The 21948-nt window shown below is 36.2% G+C and overlaps 1 protein-coding gene across 4 annotated transcripts in view; it reads right to left on the bottom strand.

Annotated features, from left to right (window-relative positions):
- Positions 1 to 21948, bottom strand: part of NEK11 (NIMA related kinase 11) — an 84208-nt gene that overhangs the window by 27300 nt on the left and 34960 nt on the right. For all 4 annotated transcript variants that reach the window (XM_017817975.1, XM_017817978.1, XM_017817976.1 and 1 more), the window contains 6 exons: positions 21446 to 21595; positions 21285 to 21363; positions 20683 to 20768; positions 16876 to 16995; positions 14679 to 14772; positions 13699 to 13834 (listed from right to left, as the gene is read on the bottom strand). In XM_017817975.1, coding sequence (XP_017673464.1) covers positions 13699 to 13834; positions 14679 to 14772; positions 16876 to 16995; positions 20683 to 20768; positions 21285 to 21363; positions 21446 to 21595 — 665 coding nt within the window. The remainder of the gene's footprint in view (positions 1 to 13698; positions 13835 to 14678; positions 14773 to 16875; positions 16996 to 20682; positions 20769 to 21284; positions 21364 to 21445; positions 21596 to 21948) is intronic.

Raw genomic sequence — 21948 nt, 5'->3', positions numbered from 1 at the left:
TTCTCTATAAACCTGATTTAGCTTCAAAATGCTGACACATTTTCACTCATGTTTCTCTGTTTTAAGATATTTATGGAAGCTGCATAACAGCATCATGTTCCACATTCACAATTCCTACTCCTAATCCTCCTGTTTCTATTTTTCACCTTTCTCAGTTTGAAAAAAAAAACCAAAACAACTAATCAATACATGAGCTTCCGGGAGAAGAAACCCCCCAACCCAAAAACTTTTTCCCACAAAAGAAAGCATTTATTTTTGTGTTTAGTTGCTTGAGTTCTACAAAGTGCCATTTGACAGAAAAGCCTAGGACTTCATTAAAAAAGAAATCTTAAATATCATTCCTTTCTACATGGAAAAAACACTACAAAATTAAGATACATCTCTTTTTCCATGTGGGGTGAACATTAATTTTTCTTTCTTGCAGAGCTGCTGTCATTCCTGCAATTAGTATAATTTTATTAGGTTCTTCTGCATTCTATGTGTATATGTGCAGTGAAATACATACAAACCAGCCCATTTATCATGTTATAATACAAACATCAGACTACTGCTAGTGCTTTCTGAGTCATCTTCTCCTCCCACGTTCTGCACTTGTTTACTGCTGTACTAAAAAATGCAATCCTCCCCTTTTCAACCAAACAAAATATCAAACCCAGTCTTTTTACTCATAATTGTCACTTCAAAATGTCTACTCAGGCTATTGCAAACTCTGTACTTTGTGAGCAGCCCATGAGCATACAAAACTGCCGATGCCTTTGAACTACGCAGAGAGGCTGGCACTGGCTGTATCCCACTTCCATGCCAGCTTTTGCATCCTTGTTGGAATTATTCACTTCACTTGTTGGAATTATTCAAGTCGTTCATTAAATCGGTTTGACAGCTGTACATAAATGGTCAGTTACTCTGAGCTTAATAATACAATTTGAAATGTTAGTTCAGATGACAGAGATGTTCCATGCTATGTATTTTTACTGGCTGCAATTCAGAAACTATTCCAAGTGACATTTCTGAAAGGAGACGGGATGTCCAGTGGATGGGATTTTGGGATTTAGCTAATACAAGTTCTTAAAAATTCTTGGGTTTATGACTAGCATCTCTAAAGAAGGAGTTTTCAAAACTTCTACACATTCATTCAGGCTATCTGGTCCCATAAAACAATTCCTAGAGTCCTACTAAGTAGAGCCAACTCACAGACCTCCATGTGTTATAGATGCACGAACACATCTCTGGTTCTCTGCAGAATTAATCTGAGTACAGAACAGCCTATTTAGTTGAGACCCAGGATGGGATGGATTTCAAGAACAGGTAAGATGGTTTTAGCACAGCAGTAACCATAAATCAACATGGCAAGCTGTATCTGCTGGCCAAGTAAAGTCCAAGTGCAGATGACTTGAGTGAGTTGGTATTTTCAGCTCAGGGCAGGCAATGTCAGGGGAGTTTGACCCCATATGCTTCCATTTCCATGTCTCCAGTCCATCCTCTAGAACGTTTGCTACCTGAGTTTTCCCATGATCCTGGATATTTTACACACACCTCCAGTTTAAACAAACCAGGTGGCAAAAGGCTGGTTACTGCCCACATTCCTGAACGTTAATGGTGAAGTTGCACACTTAGCAACATACTGCAGCAGAAAACTCTTTAGTTTGTGCTTTCAGGGGAGTAGTTTTAATAAAAGTGTTGATCTTTGACTTTTGTTTGCACACCTCTGCAAAGCCTAGCATGGACTCCAGTGCTAGGACCTTGACCCTGTCCTTTGTTCTGACATAAAATAGAAAGCTACTTGGGTAAAGAAGTGGTGCTAGTGAGGGGAACATCAAGTCTATTATGCCAAAAGAGGAAACAAAACTGCTGCTGCAGAACCCAGGGTACCCTGCCTCTGTTTTGTGCTCCATATGAAGCTCAAACGAAGGTCTCTACAGCTGCTTCTGCCTCCTCACACCCTGTCAGCTGGTCTCTGAAAGTAGATTGTGCTTTATCCAGCTGTGTGTATTGCACTAAGGCCAGTCACAGTACCTTTTATTTGCTTACAAAACACTTAATTCAGAACACAATCAGCTGCTGCTTCTGTATTATTAGGTGGCTTAGGTATAGCATTGAGACACTTGGTATTTGCTATTAGATATTCAAAAGAAAACAAGCTCTGAACGATGACATTCCGCTTTAGATTTCTTTCTAAATAGTAACATGACACTAACAGTGGAATGAAGGGTAAAAACCCATTATCTAAAAAAATCATAAAAGCACGGTTACTTCCCAAGAAGACAAGCTAAACAGAAAATAAAGGAATGTGATACTTGTAATATTTTGCTTAAATCCACCAAGAGCTTGTTTCAGGTAGCATGGTAACTTGGCAACAACAACAATTTTCTCCAAAAATATGAAAATACTTTGATAAATATCTTTAATTTTCTCTTGCCTCAAAGTCATACTTATAATTTGTGCATTGATGCAGCATTCCCACATTCCAGAGCATGCAGAAGACAGTAAGTAAGGCCTCTTCTATTTATAAAAAGGAAAAAAAAAACCCAGAATGGTATAACATATGTAAATTTTCACCACTTGTATTCACAGTAAGAGAGTCACACTCAAGTTTTAAGGACTGTTGTCCTTTTTTGATCCAAAGACTTCACTGCATCTCTGAAAACAGGTAGATTTTCTCAGCTGCCACATTCCCATTTTAAGGAAAAGATTGTTATAGTTCCATGTAGTTACACTCCTCAGTCTGCACAGTACTATATACAGGAAAGCGAGGAGCAAATCATTCAACTGCTCTGACACATACTGTGATGAGATATAACGTACTCTTAACATGCTGACATGAACCAAGACACTACAAAGTGGTGCTACCATATCTCTGCTACCAAAGATTGACACAGAGAACTCAAGAAAAATGAGAGGGCCAGGACAAAGACACTTGCACTGCCCCCCCTGCAAGGCTTTGTACGTGAGCCATGCTGGGGACTGAGGCAGAGAAAATCATTCCTCCACCTTCTGCTTCCATGTTGCACAAGACAGCCCACTGGCAGGACCTCATCAACAACACAAAGGTGCCCCTGATCCTTTTCTTTTTGTGGAAAAGCATCAGCAAATACCAGTTTGATCCCATCTGAGCAGGTGTAACCCACTGGAGCAAATGCCACAGTGGCCCCCAGGCTGTGCAGGGGGCTGGAGCACCTGTGTGCAAGGAGGGGCTGGGAGAGTGGGTCTGTTAAGGCCTAAGAAGGGAAGGTAAAGGGGAAACATTACTGCTGTCTGTGACTATCTGATCAGAGGATAAAAGGAAGATGGAGCCAGTCTCCTCTCAGAGGTGAATGTTGATAGGACAAGAGACAATAAACATCAGCTGGAACATCATAAATTCAAATATGACATTATGAAAAAAAAAAAAAAGAGTATAATCAAATACTTGAACAGGGTTTAAAGAAGCTGCAGGAGCTCAATCTTTGGGGGTGTTCAAAACTTGACCAGACACCCATGGGCAACCAGACCTGCTTTGAGCAGGGAATTGGACTAGACTGCCAGAGGTCCCTACTAAATTATTTTATGGTTCTGTGGTTACATGATGCTTCACAAACAAACTGTTCAGAATTACCTCAGATGTGGTTTTGTGCATGTGCATATTTAACGTACACACTCACAAGCTAAGCAGGAACTTTCCTATTTCTGTATCCCCCTGCAATGTGTACACAGTCTCACAGATTACTAGCAAAAGGAGCTGGTGAACAGGGCTGGCCAGCACTCATCAGAGCAGTGCAGCAGTTATCACAGAGGGAGGAAACAGAAAGGGATTTCTGCCTTCAAGGAAGAAAACAAACAACTGGAGCACGGTCACTGGGAGAGAGGTCTGAAACATAAAGGTATGTTTCCCTGAGCTACATAATCCTGGATGAGAAATTCTACTGCAAAGGAGAGCAAGGGCTCTGCGCCCCTCTGCAGTTCAAGTCAATACTCATACAACTAGAAAAAATAAAATAACTCAATTATTATAATTGAAGCCCACTCAGGCTCATTTGGGTTTTGTGTTGGTTTCCCCCCCGCCCCAGTACCAGACAAACCCCTTCAACTTTAAAAATTTCAAAGGGAATCACCATCCTTTGGTCAGCTATAGACTATATATGTGCTATCAAGCTCTGAAGCTTAATTGTTCAGAAAGTCAGTGGAATCTTTTGTCCATCTCTTCTAAACTAGGCTGAAAAAGACTCTCAGAATATGTGTTTAAGAAATGAACTAGTGGACATACAGGACTTTTGTGCCCATGAAAGTCCTGTACGATCCTTTTCAATTAGCACAAAAGGGCTATGAATTCATTAAAAGAATTACCTTCTGATGTGGCTGTGTATGGCTTAGACATAAAGTAAAATGGGTTTTTGTAAATGAGAACCAGAAATATAACCAAATTTAAACATTAATGCTTTATCATTCTCCTCTTAGCATTTTAGAGAAGGAAAAAAAGCTTCAATTCACTTGTGGGCTTCACTGAGTGATGAATTACCTATTGTGAAGATAAAGTAGATGTAAATCAGACTGGCCTTATGGGGATCATCTACTACTTGATGTTAGAAAGGAAGTAGCAAGTATCAAAATGTTTTTCCAAGAAAAAATTATGTTCTGAACCAAAATGAAATTTCCAAGAAAAATGTTGTATTTGAAGGACACAGTTCTTTTCCTTAAACCTTCCACCTCTTGGTATTTTATCAGTAAATGCAGAGACAAAGCATGAGAGGAAAAAAGGAGCTGCTAAAAGTTGTTGTTAACAAAAATGAAGAGCAAGAGGAAACACTTTTGTCACATTTTTTCCCCTAATTTTCTGAGTGGTTGGTTGTTTTTTCTTCTGATTTCTAGTTGTCATGTAAAGAGAAATGGGAGCTCTGGTAGAAAGTGACAATGAAGATGAAGCCATGCTGCCTTTCAAACACTGTTTGAAGTTCAGCAAATCTAAAAATGTTCCAAATGTTCAGAAATCCTTTTAGTACTGATGGGTGAATGAGGAGAAAGAACAATATAGTGATGTAGTCAATAACAGGGAGCACTTAGTGAGTCTTGGAAGCCATTTCCCTTAGGAAAAAGAGTCCTTATTATTGTAAAGGTTGCCCTATTATTTGAACTGCTTCCAGCAGGAACAGAGCAAGAGATGTAAATTAAAGGAAAACTGACCACAAAGATACCTTATGACATCAACTTAAAAATACCTTAGCCCTTGAGTTATTTTAAACTTTTTTGATCAGTTGAAGCATACTTTCCAATAAAAACTCAGTTTTCCTGCTGAATCTGACAGAGACTTTCCCTTTCAGTCCAACATCAGTGTTGGGAACGAAAGTGTCCACATGTTAACAAAAAAGCCCTGCCCCTTAAGACAGTCACTTCCTTCTCCCTGAGATTTGGTTCAAGAATACTATTTTTAAGACTTAAATTTGGGGTATTCTCACAACTAGAAGTTACTGAAAGACTAGAAAACAAATGGGAATGGTTCATATCCAAAGCTGGTGTAAGCAGTTGTGCATATAAGAGTCTGGATGTAGCAAAGATGCAAAATACATTTAAATTGGACATAAACAAGAATTTATATGTAGAACAAGTAAAAAACCAAGTAAATTATTGCAACCAAGCGAAACCAGGAAAAAGGTATTGAGCTCTTAAACACACAGATGAAATTAATTGGTCAAAGCCAACATATTTACAAGATTGCAGGGACACACTTTGCTCTATGAAGCAGAAAATGTAGCAGGAGAATTCAACTAAGATCTTCACTGCTGTCACCTTCTCATTCCTTCCACCTCATTGTCTGACAACCACATGCACTGAAAGCTAAACTGGTAGAAACTGCAAACTAACTCACCATTTACAGCTACTTTCTGAGCAAATTCTCCTTCACTTAGAATTGGCTACAGCTTCTTATGTCACCATACAACTTAGCTCCCCCAAAATGCTCTTCAGATTGATAAGCAATCCATAAAATTGAATGGGGGCTGGAATGGGAGTCCTATAAAATGTTTTTCAACATCATCCTGTTCACAGATGCTTTGTTTGCAAGGAAATGCCTACTGTGTCTTTACATCAGTTTAACCTTGAGTCTAAAGTGCAATGTAAATATATGTTGCTCTGTAGGTTGGACAACTTGGAATAAAAATTAGCTCTTTCTAAGGAAGATTTAAAACACTGAAATTATCTTAACGTATCTGCCTTAGAATCTACTATGCAGTATTTTTTTGACATATACAATCTCAGTGCATTTGCTTCTAATTGTTTCCTAAATTCACACAGTGCTTTGTAAATGTTTTGTAACACAATGCTTTGGAAGGAGTGAAGGGAGTTCCTGTGTAGGTTTTAAAAAGAGTGGGCCAGAATAATTTTAACTGTAGTAATTGACCAAGGTGAATTTTGAGGTAGGCTCTATTTATCAAGGCCAAACTAAATCAGTATGAAAAATAGATTAGAAAAATGCAGTAACATAATTTGCTCTTCCCACACTTCGAAAGCATTTGGGTTTTTTTACATAACTGCTGTGTCAAGACTTCATTCCACAAGCTTCCCCCTGTGAAGCTGTATGAGCAAGACTTCTTGCAAGAAGTAAGCTACGAATTTTTGTGAAGCTATGAAAAGATTTAAGTAGCTAGGGCATATTGAACAGTACATACACTTGGAAAAGGTTTCCTGAGGAGGTTATGAGTAGAGTTAAACTCTGCATGCCCTCAATAAGCTAAAGCTTTCAGCAAAAACTTGAAAATAATGGACAATGCATAGAAACCTCTACATGTAGCTTTCTAAATTACTATAACCATTGGACTCTGAATGCCATAACATTCCCGAGAATATGTCTTTAATTCCATGGTTGCTCTCATAGAGGAAGATATTAAATGGGAAGCTACAACCAAAGCAAGAAATCAGCTCTTCGAAGGCAGTATTTCTAGTGAAGAACCCCTTAAACAAGAAGAATAATGCTTCAGACAATGTAAAAAACCCCACTGATTCATTTTCCACTTTCTGACTAAAACTTGCAAACTTCATTAAATCGTGCTTTTGCTAGAATAAATCAGATTTACTGTTCCTTTAATTGAATCTGGGACAAGTTGGGCTCAGTGTGAAACCAAGCAATGAAAACAAGAGACAGATGAGGAGGTCAGAGGAGCACACTACGCCCTCAGATCCTGTGAGAGTCTCAGGAGTTTTTTCACCCCATGTTCCAAGGACAAGTGTAGGACTGGTAACTGCAAATGCCAGAACTAAACAAGCAAGTTTCTCTCTGCAAGCATCCCACGCTATCATTTCAGCAAGTAGCGAGTCAGGGAATATGCCTTATGATCCTGGAAGTAGGGTAACCACATGAAAGAGACTAATGGGTAACCCACAGTAGAAGTCACTGCAACGTTATCTTCTTAATTGAGACAAGACTGTCTGGTTACAAAGGATACTATAACAAGAATAATGCAGAAAGGTGCTTAATGCCACTTATTATCAGTACTATTCTGGTTTATTTTAACTTGCCAGACTGAATAACAAAACAAGACTTGATTCTCCTAAAAGCCTGTGAGCGGTGTGATCACCTGTATGATCATATTTTGGAGTGTTACTCAGTTACCCAATCAGTATGCATAAGTACTGGTTTACAGGCACTAAACTAAATGTGTATATGCATAGATGCTTAAAGATGTGCTCAGAAACATTACAGGCTTTTGACCTTCTGAGACTTACAAAACTACCTTGAAAATCCTTCGACAAAACTTGTAAAAATAACAGAGTAGAAAAAACCCACAGTACGTTATAATGAGTGAACATTTCCTATTTGAGAGCCAACTGAACTTTGCCCACTTGAAATTCAAAGCAATATAACCATAACTTACAATTAGCAATAGAAATACAGAAACAATGTATGCAATTACTGTAACATACTTAGCTATTTTGGAACTGTAGTGAAATTAGGTTTGCCAAGCGAAATGTATTGCAACATATTAAGCTAAGGAATTTAACATGTTATAATCCTTGCAGTATACAGATATAAAAAGCAATATAATACAGTTTAGAAAGATTATATGTGCCTTTTATATCCCTTTAATTTTTAACATTATTTTTCTGTACAAAGAATTTAAATACCACAAATATTTAACTTAAGCTATTTCCATCTTTTAACTTGACTCCTTTCTACACACAAACATGTCTATTAAGAGCAGAGTAGTAGCTTATGCAGACCTGGGATCTTAGAGAAATGGATATGAACACAGGTGAAGCCCCAGCTAGCACTGTACTGACAATCCAAAAATGCAAAATACAATATTTTATTAGTGGGCCTTATGTCCAGTGTTGTTTTGCTTTGTCTTTTTCATTCCACGCAATGAAGCAGTGCAATGAGGACAAGCTCTTAGAAATATGGATCCATTTGTGTAAATAATTTCTTGAATACTTTTAAAAAGAAAAAATCTTCCCCACTCTTGTTTACCATGTCTCATCTGCTGTGAAATTGATATGAACATAAAGTGGCGCTTTTAGCCACGAATCCTAGTGCATGGCTTTAAGTTTTCATGCCTGTTAGACTGGAGCTTGTTGAATTTAACACTCCTTATGGCTCCTGTAAAAAGTCTGGGGTTTTGGTAACGGAGATAGCTTTGTACTCAGTATCTGTCAACTGTAAAAACTGATCCAAATCAGAAGCATCAACAATGACGGTAAGGAAATGGTAGTTTTTGTTGCATCTGTAATTGTGCTGAACTATCTGGAAGCACTTTTAGATACGGTTTATGATTTTGTAGCCAATTTCAAGGCAAGTTCTACTGTAGAAATTTAATCAGAAACCCTGAACATTTAGCTATTACTGCTGTATAACAGGATTATACCTTGCTCTTCATGCTATTTTCAGCTGCAAAGACTGAGCTTCTCTACCTAGAGGATTTTCTATGTAGTAAACTAAGAAATTTCAGATATTCCACAATAATTTCCCACATCGATAAGTACAATGCATGTTCTGAGGCAGATTTCTCTGGATCTTTTACAATAAGTCCCCATAACTAATGTTTCCTAATTTATTAAATATCTCTGAAAACTTAGAGCCAGTCAAAAGAAATCAAGTTGTACACAGAATTGAGAGAAATTACGCTGTAAAATCTGGCTTCATTAGAAGACACTGCAAGCAAAGTGAAATGACCTGCACTCAAATAATTAATGTGATGTAGTAACAGATCTGCAGTTTTCAACTCTTCCTAGCCCAGTGTGTAGTAGCACACACAGAAAAGCCATGTTGGCCTATCAGCGGAAAATCTAGGGAAAGGATAACCTTTATCATCCTAAGCTCTCAATACCCAGTTCTCTGGAAAAATGGGTCTCAGCTCTTCCAGTTACTCTTTTAAAATCAGAAAAGTAGACTATAAGCTCAATAAATTAGTAGACAAAGATGAACTATATTGCTATATTAGGAAGTAATACATTCTTTCATGATGGTTCCAGTAGTTTTTTAGAAGGAGGCCACATCATTAAGCATTAAACATCTAATGAACCTGCCTAGCTGGAACTGCCTTATTCTAGCTGGCATAGGAAAACACTGACCATATTCATTCATAACATCAAGGCCGGGTGTAGCTCATTAACACTTTTATTATTTTGTTGATAATTTTTTGCTCATGTTTTAGAAAATAAATTATTTTGTTCCAGCTGCACTCACTGTCATCCATGGAAATGAGCAGCTAAATATGCAGGCTTCTTTTTCACAGGTTTTTTTTTTCTTTTAGATGAACTGACCTCTGGTTGCCAGCACTACAATATAATTTGCCTCACCAGTATTTTCACAAAACCACTCTTGAAAGATAGGTACATGCACTGAAAATGCAGTAATCTTCAGGAAATGTACATTGGCATATCTATCGTAGTTCAAATGGAGACAGTTTCTATAAAAATGGGTCAAGAGATGGGGGGTGATCTTAAGCAATTCATTGCAAAGTGGCTTTTCTTTTTGATGATAATAAGGGAGGATGAATTACTTATTTTCTAGGTAAGTATTAGCAAGAACAGGAAATATAGGTACAAGTTTATCCTGACACATTTTGCATTGCCCATTCCTGCGTCATTGCCACGACTTGCAAAATATGTCTTTTTAACAATCGGAAGTAATTGTTGGATAAAATGAGCTGGAGAAATGAAGCAGAAAACAAAAAATCCAAATTAAAATACAAAGGGAATTGTTAGCTATTCCATTTTATGCTGCTCCTTAAAAACAAATGAAATGTAGAGATACACACCTATATTTTCAACACACAAATATTTGCATTTAACACTGAGGGTGGCTCAGTGTTTCTGTGTACAATCTCAACACAAATCTTCATTCAGCTCTTTTGTCTCTTGCTTGTACTTGGTGAAACTGGAGGTGGAAGAGACATGAAGATATCTACAGTAAACTAAAATTATTCCCAGTAGGTCAATATATTCTTAACTGCTCTGTCCACACCAGTGTCAAATTATTTGTGTGATGGCAATTACATAAATTCCTGGGCACATAAGATGGCATAGTGGTGGGATTGAAGGACAGCATTTTCTCTCTAGCAGAGCACTAACAGAAGACAAGATAATGTCTCTGAAATATGTGTGTTTAATGCACAGCTTCATCTCTTAGCTTATTAAAACAAAAATAGCATTACTTGCTATTCACATAATTTTTCACTGCTGCCCACTCCCAGGTTAGAACTGGAACCCATTCTTCTTAAGCTGAAGTAACACAAGCACAGAAGAATTTCAAAATTATTTCTGTCTGCAAAACTTCACGTTTCTTTGATCTCCTCCCCCTCCCCAAGTTTTTTATTTTCTGCTGAGGCATGAAGGATGCTGCAGAACATGTGGCTGAAATCTCAGAAGTGAACAGGCAGAAAGGCAACAGCCACCCAAGGTACACAAGCCATTGTAAGCTGGTGTGGCTTTGCAAGTGCTATCTGTCACTTTAAAAACTGTCCTCTCAATCAGTCCCACAGGACTGAACAGCAGTCCTAGCCTTCTTTTAGGGGAGAATAAATCTGCTCGGATTGCTGGATGGCATAGTAAGGAACACAGTGTTGAAAAACTAACATTTTTGCTGTTAAAAAACCAGTATTTACATTGCCTGAATCATTTCTCTGTAAGAATCAGATAATTTCTTTAAGTTTCTCAAGAACTTGCACCATTAAAAATCTTGATGAAGCTTTTCTGTAATAGACTGCGTTCAACTCAACATCAAAAGCACAGGGTCCACTCACATCTTTCATGTTCCAGAAAACAAACATGCTTGAAGACTAACAAATTGGTCAACTATTGGTGACTTCAAAGAACTCCTTTAAATGGTCTCTCAAGTGCACAGGGATGCTAGTTAGAATAAAAAATGTTAAGAATATCATTGCTGATTACATAAAGTAAACACGGAGAGAAGTTTAAACTTCCCAGGGAAGTCTACAGCAGTTGAATGCTTTTGACATTGCTGAAACCTGTACACTGTGAAATCCAAAACCCCAAACTGTCATAGTGATTTTTGTTTATCTAACTACACTACCTTGTTTTTCTGAACTTTCAGTTATGTGTAACTACCACTGCTAAAATTGGACCAAGATGCCATGTTTTTTAAAACTACTTACTAAAGCTAAACCTTGAGCTTTGTATTTGACACCTTCCACAATGACGTACAACTGCAATCCATTTTAATTTTCAGTGAAAGAGGAGTGCAAGGTGTTTTATTCTCTATGCCTTTCCCTAATTCTTCAAAAACCTGGTCTTTCAATACTCCAAGCCCTGATCTCTTTTGCTCATGTTGCAGATTTTTTAAGGACTGCAGATTATGAACCAAAGATAGTTTGACCTTTCCTCCATACCTGTTAGGATTGGGTTCTAGCCCTAGCTGTTACCCACCAGCTTCTCCCATTCCTGAAAGGATTTTTTTAGATCTGCCCTGAAATAATTTATAAGCTGTTCCTGCCTTTTCTCTCCTTCCTCAACAGTTTTTAGTTATTAGTTATAACTAGGGAGCTTGTTATTCTGGTCTTCATAGTCTACTTCTGCTAACCTAGTATGGTTAGCAAGTTTTATTAACATGTAAGACAACTTTCTAAAACCATTTTATAGCCTTACTTCTAATTTTTTTATTTTATTATTGTATAACCATTGATCAAGAACAAAATTCTATTGGAAAATCAACAGCTGGAACAGTTTCTACATTTTCAAATACAAAGTGCAATTAATAACTTAATAATTAGGCATGTAGGATATGCAAGGTTGCACTGAAATGTTTAAAGAAGAGTATGAATACTGAATAGAGTAAGTAACAACTTCAACATCAGCTTCAGGAATAACAAGGTATTCACAAAGCAAAGAAGAGAAACCATGTAATTTCTCATGCCTATCCATAAAACCTTTTTGTCAGAACCCACCACTTCCACATCAGAGACTCTGGCAAAAGCAATTAAGCATGCATTCAGCTCTGTACAATGGATTGACCCAAGTTTTGCATCACAGATATAAATGCATCTCAATTCTGTCATTATACTTTAGCAGCTTAATGACCTCTAACAGCAGAAACATCAGTTTCTTTCCTTTCATGCATGTTGTTCTGTTTCTATTTCGGTATCTTTGTATGCTTCTCCCAGTACATCTCCCACCCACGTTTACTGCTTTCTCTTGCTCCTCTATTTGCACGTTTCCCCACTCTCCCCCCCAGGATGCATTTGTAGCAGCTGGGTTCTCTCCTACACAGGTCATCTCTCCTCATACTGTGAAACAGCAAGGCAGCTACACAGACATAAATGAGGGTACATTGAGAGAAAAAAGCCATTTGCTCTTAAAAAAACCCCAAACACCTCCACCACAAACAAACTGATTCTGATGCCTTTAATTTGATGAAATGTACCTTCACAGATGTACGTAAACCAACACTAAAAGACAGTGCTATTAGTTTTCATCTTTAAAATTTTAAAATATTTTTTAATTTTTTTAAATATTTCATATTTTAAAAATATACTAATGCATACTTGCAAGATTTTAATCCAATTAAAAATCTTTCACCATAATAGTTCTTATACAATGATTTTCAATATCTAAGACTAAGACATTATTCCAGAACATTGTAGAAACAAAACATATAAATGTGATCTTAAAAATTCTTTCCTCATTAAGCACAGCATTTCCACAGTCTGATCCTTTTCGAAAAGCTTGACTATTTTTTGTCTGTTACAGAAAAATACATGTTATCTAGTACTTCACATTCTTTAGACAGTAGCTAAGTATTTAGGACAGTATAAATAAGCAGAGTTTAAAGCATTTCCATCTGCTTCTCTCATTGTTAAAGATAAAGAAAATGGCATCAAAGTGTACCAAAGGTGCAAACACTCTGAATTCTTGTATTCATTTTTGCACTGGAGAGATAATTTAAGAAATGTTTTTCTAACACCAGTCATTTCATATGTGTAAAGTTTAAGCTATTTCCTTATAATTCAGCATGTCATTTGGAAGAAGTACAGTCATGTCCGTTTCTGCTCACAGGTCACTCAAACTTTGGAAACACAGATCTCCTACCATATAACCTTGCTGTACATCTGCTCTACACACACCCACCTAGATTATTTTCCTTTTCTCTTTGTAATTTTTTTGGCAACCTTACAAATCTGACCACTTTTTAAACTGCAGTTTCCCCACGACACTTTAACTACAAGAGACAAATCTTGCTTTCCTGATAGGAATTTTCAACATCAAATTTTGAATTCTTACCGTGGTCTGTAAGTTCAGACACGCAGAGTTCACTTGCCTCATTTCCACTTGGTTCATCATGTCCTATGGACACGTAGTTGCATGTAATGACTGGCTGAGAATGAATGAGGTGTTTTGAAGTCTGCTCATCAGATTCCTTAGTCCAGTGATGAAGCAGCATGGAGAAACAGGTACAGTTAGAGCTTTCAGCGAGATCTCAATACAGTGGTTGCTCTGATCTACACAATTGCTGGGACTTACATTGGGCAAATACTAAAATAAAATCCTAACATTCAGCCATAAGCAGAGAGAGATTTAACATATTTTTTTTCTCCGTAAGTTTTTCTCCTATTTCTAATGGGAAATAGAAACCAGAATGCATGCAAAAGAAAAGGTAGAAGACACAGCACATGAAACCTCTTTATTTCTGTGATGCTTTCATTGACTATTTCCAAGTGCACATGGTTCTCTCTACAATTAGATGTGGTGCTAGAATGGAACAAGCCCATCTTCTGTTGCAGATAGCTTAAAAGCAAAGGACAACAACTTACACTGGGGAGTCATTCCAAGGATTCATTCTTACTCAAAAGCCAGTTGAAATGTTAGTATTCTCAACCAAATGAAAAGAACGCACAGCCATGCCAAATTAGTGTTAAAAGGATTACAATTCTAAACATCTTGAAAATGAATGTATTTTGAACTTTGACGCCACATAGCCAGTAAGAACATTTCAGAGAGCAGATTTAGATTTAAGGGTGACGTTAAGAAATTTGTGCAATGAATAGAGAGCCCGTTGAACCATATCTGAATAACTGAATGCACTTTCCCTCACCCCAGATCCACAGGTTCAGCTAAGCAGTCCATACTTTGATGTGCTTTCCGATTATTAGTCTCAGAACAGGACTGTGCCTCTAGTGCTAAAGAAAGCATGTGGGAAACAGAAAAGTGTTGTACACTGGATGCACCTAAATGAGGCCTCCAAAACAGCGGCCTATACTTACATGTAGGACGTTGACATTCAGCTGCTGAAAATTACGGGACCTGAGATCTTGCATTCTTTTGACATTTTCTTGATATTTTTCTTCTGCCAGCTGTCTGTAAGTACAGAATGCTTGTGCTTAGGATGTGATAGCAGGGTGTGCACAAAAGGATCTTGTAAAAGCAGATTCCATAATGAAATTCCCATGTAGTCAAACATTCATGGCATGTACTAAAGGTTAGCTTTCATGAACTCAAAGAGATTTCAGATCTTATTTCCAAGCACTATTATATTTTACTTTCACAACTTGCATAATACAATTAAGAATTAGTAAATTACTAGTCCCAGTCTTTTTTATTTCTTCCAAAGGTCTTAAATACTTTGGGCTTTATTCCACCATGTAGTGCAGGGACCTTTCACCTGTAGACAGGCACGCAACATTTGTGTGCTTTGAACATTTCATCTGCGGGAGTTGGTAACTGCAGTTTTCTGTATACAACTACTTAAGACAGGTGCTACATTAAGCACTAAAAGCTACATTAAGCATTGAGTTTTTCCAGTTTTTCCAGCTTCTATTACTATATTCCCTTCCTATCCAGCTCTAGGTGTGCACTGCTGAAAGCAGATCTCCAGTCTGAGAAGGTATCATTTTTGCATTGTTTCAAATATTTACAGTCAGATCAGCTGACAATAATCTAAAGCTCCATGTAGATCCATTTTAAAGATTCATGACTGACAAGGTTTGAATATTAATGTTGCCTTTATATTACAAAACAAATACATTTAATTTTGTTGTTGGGAGGAAAAAAATCCCAAGGAAAATCTCAATAGAAAACATCAAAATGCAAGAAAGCGAAGAAAATGAAAAGCAAAGCAAAGAAAATGAAAAGCAAACTAGAACTATCCTGCAATTAGTATTACTTCCTAATCTCCTTTCATTTTTAAAAAGTGAGACAGACATCCTATTTATAAATTTCATATTGGTACAAGAATTGGCCTACCATATTACTGAAAACACTATGCAGAAGAGGTGTTAAATTTAATACTTTTTATACAGTGGTTTCAATTCAAGGAGGTTTTTTTCTAAAATGAGAATAAATTTATGTACCAAATGCAATGGTTTCAGTCAGACATAAATGGTCTTCAGACATATTTTCCAAAAGGACATGAAGGCCTTTAGTTCTTTGTTTCTAGATTTTGGGCATGGGGGTCACAAGCTGGCTCAAGTATTGCTAGGATGGGATTTTACAGAACACATTTGCTCAACTGCAACTACTATTATTTCCAGGTATATGTAGCCACAGAGTTTCTGAGGCCATAAATTCCAACTTCATGCCAGCACACAATATTTTTCTGTACTAGGACATCTCTGTCTTACCAAATTGCTGACATGTTTTGGCACAACAGGGTTAAGATGCCAATTCTAATGATCAAAAATAATTATTCCCTCTATTACCCTCTATAAATACCACATAAATATTTGTTAACTTACATTGCACTTTGCAAAATGCTTTAGAAGAAAACATTAAAAATTAATTAAAATTAATGTGGTGCTCTTCCAATTTTCATTCATACCAAATAAACCACTGAATATTTTTAACTGGAAAAATATAAAATGTGTCATCAAAACAATATATTATGGTTTAAAAAAAACAAACAAAAACTAACCAACATGCATAGACACATAGCCTTCCAGCTGTTTCTCATATTCCATCAGAAACAGTACATAATGTCCTCCAAAACCTTTTATTATGTCTTACTCATTAATAAAAATCCAGAAATCATAAAGCCTTTAGAGCATGTCCATTACCCCCACGTGATCCTTTGATAAGACTATCCTCTGAGATATTAACTTCTATTGGAAAACCTCTGAGGCCAAAACAATTGACAAAAGCTGGATTGTAACTAAATGTCCAACTCCTCAGACCGTTCAATTCTTAAAATAACAAGTCAGTAAAAAAAAAGCCTCCTATTGTAACACATCTGAAAATCTCTCATATACTTATTTAACCAGAAACACAGTGCTCGAAGTACCAGTTTTGGGCTAATGTTCTGACTTTTTTCTTACATAAATAATTACTGTGATTTTTTGTCATCCAAAATCCCCATTCACTTTGAGTAGCTGAAGATCCTTTCTGTTTTTATTTCTACCTTGACAATTCTTACTCTCTCATTAAACTGTTGGATGGGGAAAATTGCATGGTTAGGGCACAACTTACTTCAACTTCTTTGCTTTCTCATCTGCAGCATTTAACTTTCTCAGCCGCATTCGTTCCCGTGGTGTCATTTTCTGTACTTCAGACAGTTCCTGCAGAGTTTGCAAATGAACTTTCCTCTGCCTGAAATGAAACATGTGCAAACCCATCTTCATATAAAAAGATAAATATTCAGTATTTTGATTTGATATTGAAACATAGTGACATTTCAGATGGAATAATTAGAAAATCACTGGAACTATAACAGACTAAATAGACTTTAGTTTGGACAGCAATTACTCTTTTAAATTGAAATATTTAAACTTGGATTTGTGAAGAACGTGAATCATTTCAGGGGAGGATGGAAAAGGTAAAGTCATCTCCTTAGAAAAATAAATGTTGAAGCACAGTGAAATATTTACCCTGTCAGGCTTCATTATTGGGCATATTCAAAGTACAAAGGCAGTCTCTAAATGAGAGCCACAGAAAAAAGCAATATTGCTTGTACATTTTACATTGATTGTTACAAGCTGTCTAGAATAAAAGAGAATATTAATGAGTCTTTAATGACAGATATAATTATCATGTTGTCCTCTTGAATTTCTGGTCCTAATCAATAATAACAATTCACTGGTGAAACGGTCTCCATAGACCATCTCTGAAAGCTGAGCATGAATTATTGACTTATGTATTTCAGCTGTATTTATCAACAAAGGAGAGCAATATGAGTCCTTTACCCGAAAAAGGACACTAACCTCAGATTTTTATCTCACATCCTACAGCAATTACAAAAATTCAACCATTGTTTGAAATGCCTTGACAGTCATGTTTCACTTACGTCAATATATATTTGCCATGTATTTATGATAACAAGTATTAATTTCAAATTACTATTTTTGCCCTTATGAGATAAATTCACTTCTGATAATCTAAGGGCCAGGTTTGTAATCATACATATTGTAACACTCCTTCCTGACTATCATTTTGAAATCAGGATTTTAATAAATGAGCAGAGAAGGTTTCATTATGCTTTTCAAATAGTGCAAAGATATGAATATTTGTGTGAAATATGAAATATTAAGGACACAGACAAGAAGAGCTCAATTATTCATAAGAATGGGACTAACTCTTCAAGTATGAATAATGTAGACATATTTCTTGTCCTCTGTAAAAAACTCTAATTTAAATTATAAGAATCTCCTGGGTAAAAAGACCCATTTTTTCATTCAAGTCAAAGCTGAACTTGTAGAGCTTTATGCTTACTTAAATATTTAAAATTTATGACTTGCATGGGATCCGAATAAGGTAAGCCATCAGAGGCATTTACTAGAAGAAACTAGACTCAACCATACATGGCTAAAAAAATTCCTGGTGAGAGAAAAGCAATATTTTATTACTTTTTAAAAATTTTAAATATAAAGTAGCAATGGTTGAGGAGGACACCATTACAAGAAACTGTACAACATTGAGACCAGAGTATTGATTCATTACAGTAGATGTGGAGAATACACTATGTTTAAATTTTTTCTCCTCCTCTTTTCAACTTTATCGTTTCTTCCAGGTATTTTTAGTTCATTTTACCTACCTCTTTAGATCTGGAAATTGCAGAAATTATTTGGCATTTTGCTTACCAGTAGCAATACAGACAGCTAGTGTTCTCATAAGTACAAAGAAAGTCATGATAAGATTATGAATTTTTCCATATTTCAAATACTTGGGCAAAAATAATCACACTGTAGCACATGAGAGGCTAATTTATAGGGAAGCTTCTCCTAGGATTTTTTTTTCTCAAATTAATGCCTTGAATTTTAAAACCTCCAGGTAAATTTCCATTCTCAAACAAAAGCAGTTGTCATTCATTGTTTCACAATTTATGGGAACTCTGGACCTCTGCATGGCAGCAGCTGAATTTCTGTTTCCTTTTAATAGAAGTATAAAATGTAGAATGTAGTTAGAACTTGTTTTTCATCTTAGAGACTAGATACTTGCTTTTGAACAGATTCTGGGATATACATGAATGTCCTCCCCATATGCTAGCTAGGTCAATAAATGATGGAAGGTGATGAGATTCCATATATTCAAAATGGTGACAATGCATCAGATATAGAATTTAGTATATCTTACAAACAATAGAAATTGTTTTTATCAGTCTGCTTTAGAAGCATGGGGGTATTTGAAGTCTGAGTATATATTTGGCAGATAACAACGCTGCTTCCTCAAAGCAGCTGCAATCTTTTTGGTGCATACAGAAAATTTGAAATCTTGCACCCACAAGATTAAGGCATGGATTAAAAGTTCCTTGAAATTCTCATACTCTATGTTTCAGCAAGCATTAAATACTCAGTATAATCTAGATACCACTGGCATAATATTTGGGCAAGATTTCAGTGCCACGAAATTATTTATGGTATATCTCTGAGGAATTTCTCTGTACTTAACTATATTTAATTTAAAAAGGCAGGAGTCTTTTCAAAGCTAATTGAAACAACTTGAATATATTGAATATATATTGTTGGATTTTACATCAGTGCTTGCTAAGTTCAACAACCTATTTATACCAAAGGTACCTATTCATACCAAATCGGAGAGCTTTGGTCTCATAAAAAGACAGAGACTTATCTGTCAAGGACAGAAGTGACAGGGCAGAAACCCAAACCACAATTTGTAGAGATGAGAGCCTACAGATACACAATCAGTAGTTATACTGGGTAAAATGATGTACAGAAGATTTTGCTATGTGAATTCAACTGTCTGTACTCTGCTTTCTCCCTGCCACTGATAGTAAATAACACTTTATTTGGAAAAGCTGAAGACGGTCACCTCTTCTGAAGGGATGACTGCAAGCAGCAGAATTGGCAGCATCTGCAAAGTGACCACAGTTGCAAAACTGTCCAAGAGCAGAGGTGACAAAAAATCAAAGGGGAAAGGCCTATTGCCTCAAAAGCGCTGCTAATCCTAGACTGGAGTGTGGGTTTCTTTATTGCTGTTACCTAACAATTCAAAAGAAATTTCAGATATCTGTTACAGACTTGGAAGTTAGTCAGAGGAAACAAGAAACAAGGACGTCCATTGCTTCCTCACAGGATTACAAACTCCTGGTTTCGAGCATGCTGGCTTCTAACTGAGCAAAACCTGTACAGAAAACTCAGGGACTGGAAGCAAAGGGCAGAGCCAGCTGCCAATGAAACTGCAGAGCTAATTTACAAAGGCAAAATTAAATTGCCCATACCGACATTTGCTTTAAACATTGCAGCATGATAATTTAATGCAATTAAATAATTTAATATATATTCAGTCCTTAAGAGAGAGATCATGTGCAAAGACACCACTGATGTTAGAGCCAAGAAGTATCACTAGCCTTAATTTCTCACTATAGTTACAAGACAAATATCACAGTATCCTACAAATGTATTAGATTAAAATTAGTTTAAGTTTATATGCTTTTTAGCTTGGTGTCATTTAGGAAACACAGCTTTCACATTCAATTTTTAGTAGGTACAGAAACAGCAGCACTATAAATGATCCTGACATAACTAAAATGACAACTTAAGCCTTGAAAATTTAAAGACAAAGGTCATAATTTACATACCAATTGTACTAAATTAACATAAGCATATACTACACATGCATCCACAATTCACACAGTCATATAATAAGAATATTTGATCCACAAATTATGTGTCTCACTAATGTGGTTTCTCTTCTGTATTTCTGGGGAATGGGTCCCTCTGAATATAAAAAACTATAAGATTAACAGAAGTGTTAATTATATTACTTGGCAACACTGTAATTTCATATACTGCTGCCCATAAAACTGGTAAAAATACTTACACAGCATCAAAAATGGGAGCAGTTTCTTTCTGCCAGTTAAGTGCCTTGTCTTTCACAGTCAGGTTTGTGAACTTGTACTGTATTTTCTGCAAGGAAATAAAATAGAAGGGGTATCAACAGTTGATGCTAAAGTTATTCAGACTCTTCAGCTATGACCCAATACAGTCCTAACGCAAAACCTGACTAAGCAGTTTCCTTCCCCACCTTCTTATAAAGCCAAACAATATATACCCTGAAGCAGGGGCCAAAAGAGCAAGATGCATTGGTTTTCATTAAAATTATTACTAACCAGAACAGTTTAGAGACATATATATCCAGGCCTAAATGATCTGCACTTGTTACACATAAATGTCTGTTTTCCTTGTTGCTCATAACATTTAAGAGGAGATAAATTCAGCATATCAAGTGACAAGGGCTTCATTTCTCACTGCCTCGCTCCCTCAGTCATATTTGTAATACATCTCTGAAAGTCCCCTGGATTAATGTTCCAGTGAACTGCTATCTAATTATTTTTTCTCAACATGCTTTCCTTTTTTCCATTCTTTTTTTGCAAAATGCATACTCAAATGGTAAATGTACAGCTATCAATTTTCCTTACATACCTTTAATTGTTCATCAATATAAGGAGTTTTTAGGATCTCAGCTGCTGTTGGTCTCAGTGAAGGATTCTTATTTAACATGCTGGAACATTAAAAAACAAAATTAATAATTAAGAGATTTTCCAAACTAACTGAAAAACCTGCTAAACAAGAAAATAACATACCTGCTTAGCAGAGCATTGAGTTTGCTTGGATATCTATCAGGAAGAGAAGGTGTATCACCTTCCACAATTTTTATCACAACAGACAAAAAATTCTGTCCAGTAAATGCATGGTTCATACAGCACATCTCATACAAAATGCATCCCAGAGACCTTGAAAAATAAAGAGAGAGGAATAGCATAAGCAATATTTTTGAAAGTAGCATGCATACTGACATTACAGTAAGTAAAATCTCAGTTGTATGCCCTTTTCTCCAGGGAAGGATATTTCATTATCATAGTATCCTTTTAATCTAAGACATTTTTATTCAGGTCACAAATTGATACATTTATAAACAGGATAAATCAAGATTCTATTTCCATAGATTTTGTAAATAAATACAAACACACCCACATATATATATATATATGTATGTATGTAAAAATAAAGTAAAAACCCATTAGATGAACTACATTAAGCAGTTACTCATTAAAGAGTAAAGTAAAGAATACAAATTTTTAATTAG

This window comes from Lepidothrix coronata, unplaced genomic scaffold, assembly GCF_001604755.1.
Source record: "Lepidothrix coronata isolate B3197 unplaced genomic scaffold, Lepidothrix_coronata-1.0 Scaffold64, whole genome shotgun sequence".
Classification (NCBI taxonomy): domain Eukaryota; kingdom Metazoa; phylum Chordata; class Aves; order Passeriformes; family Pipridae; genus Lepidothrix; species Lepidothrix coronata.
Note: the sequence above shows the minus strand (reverse complement) of the source record. Positions and strands in the feature narration are given on the sequence as shown.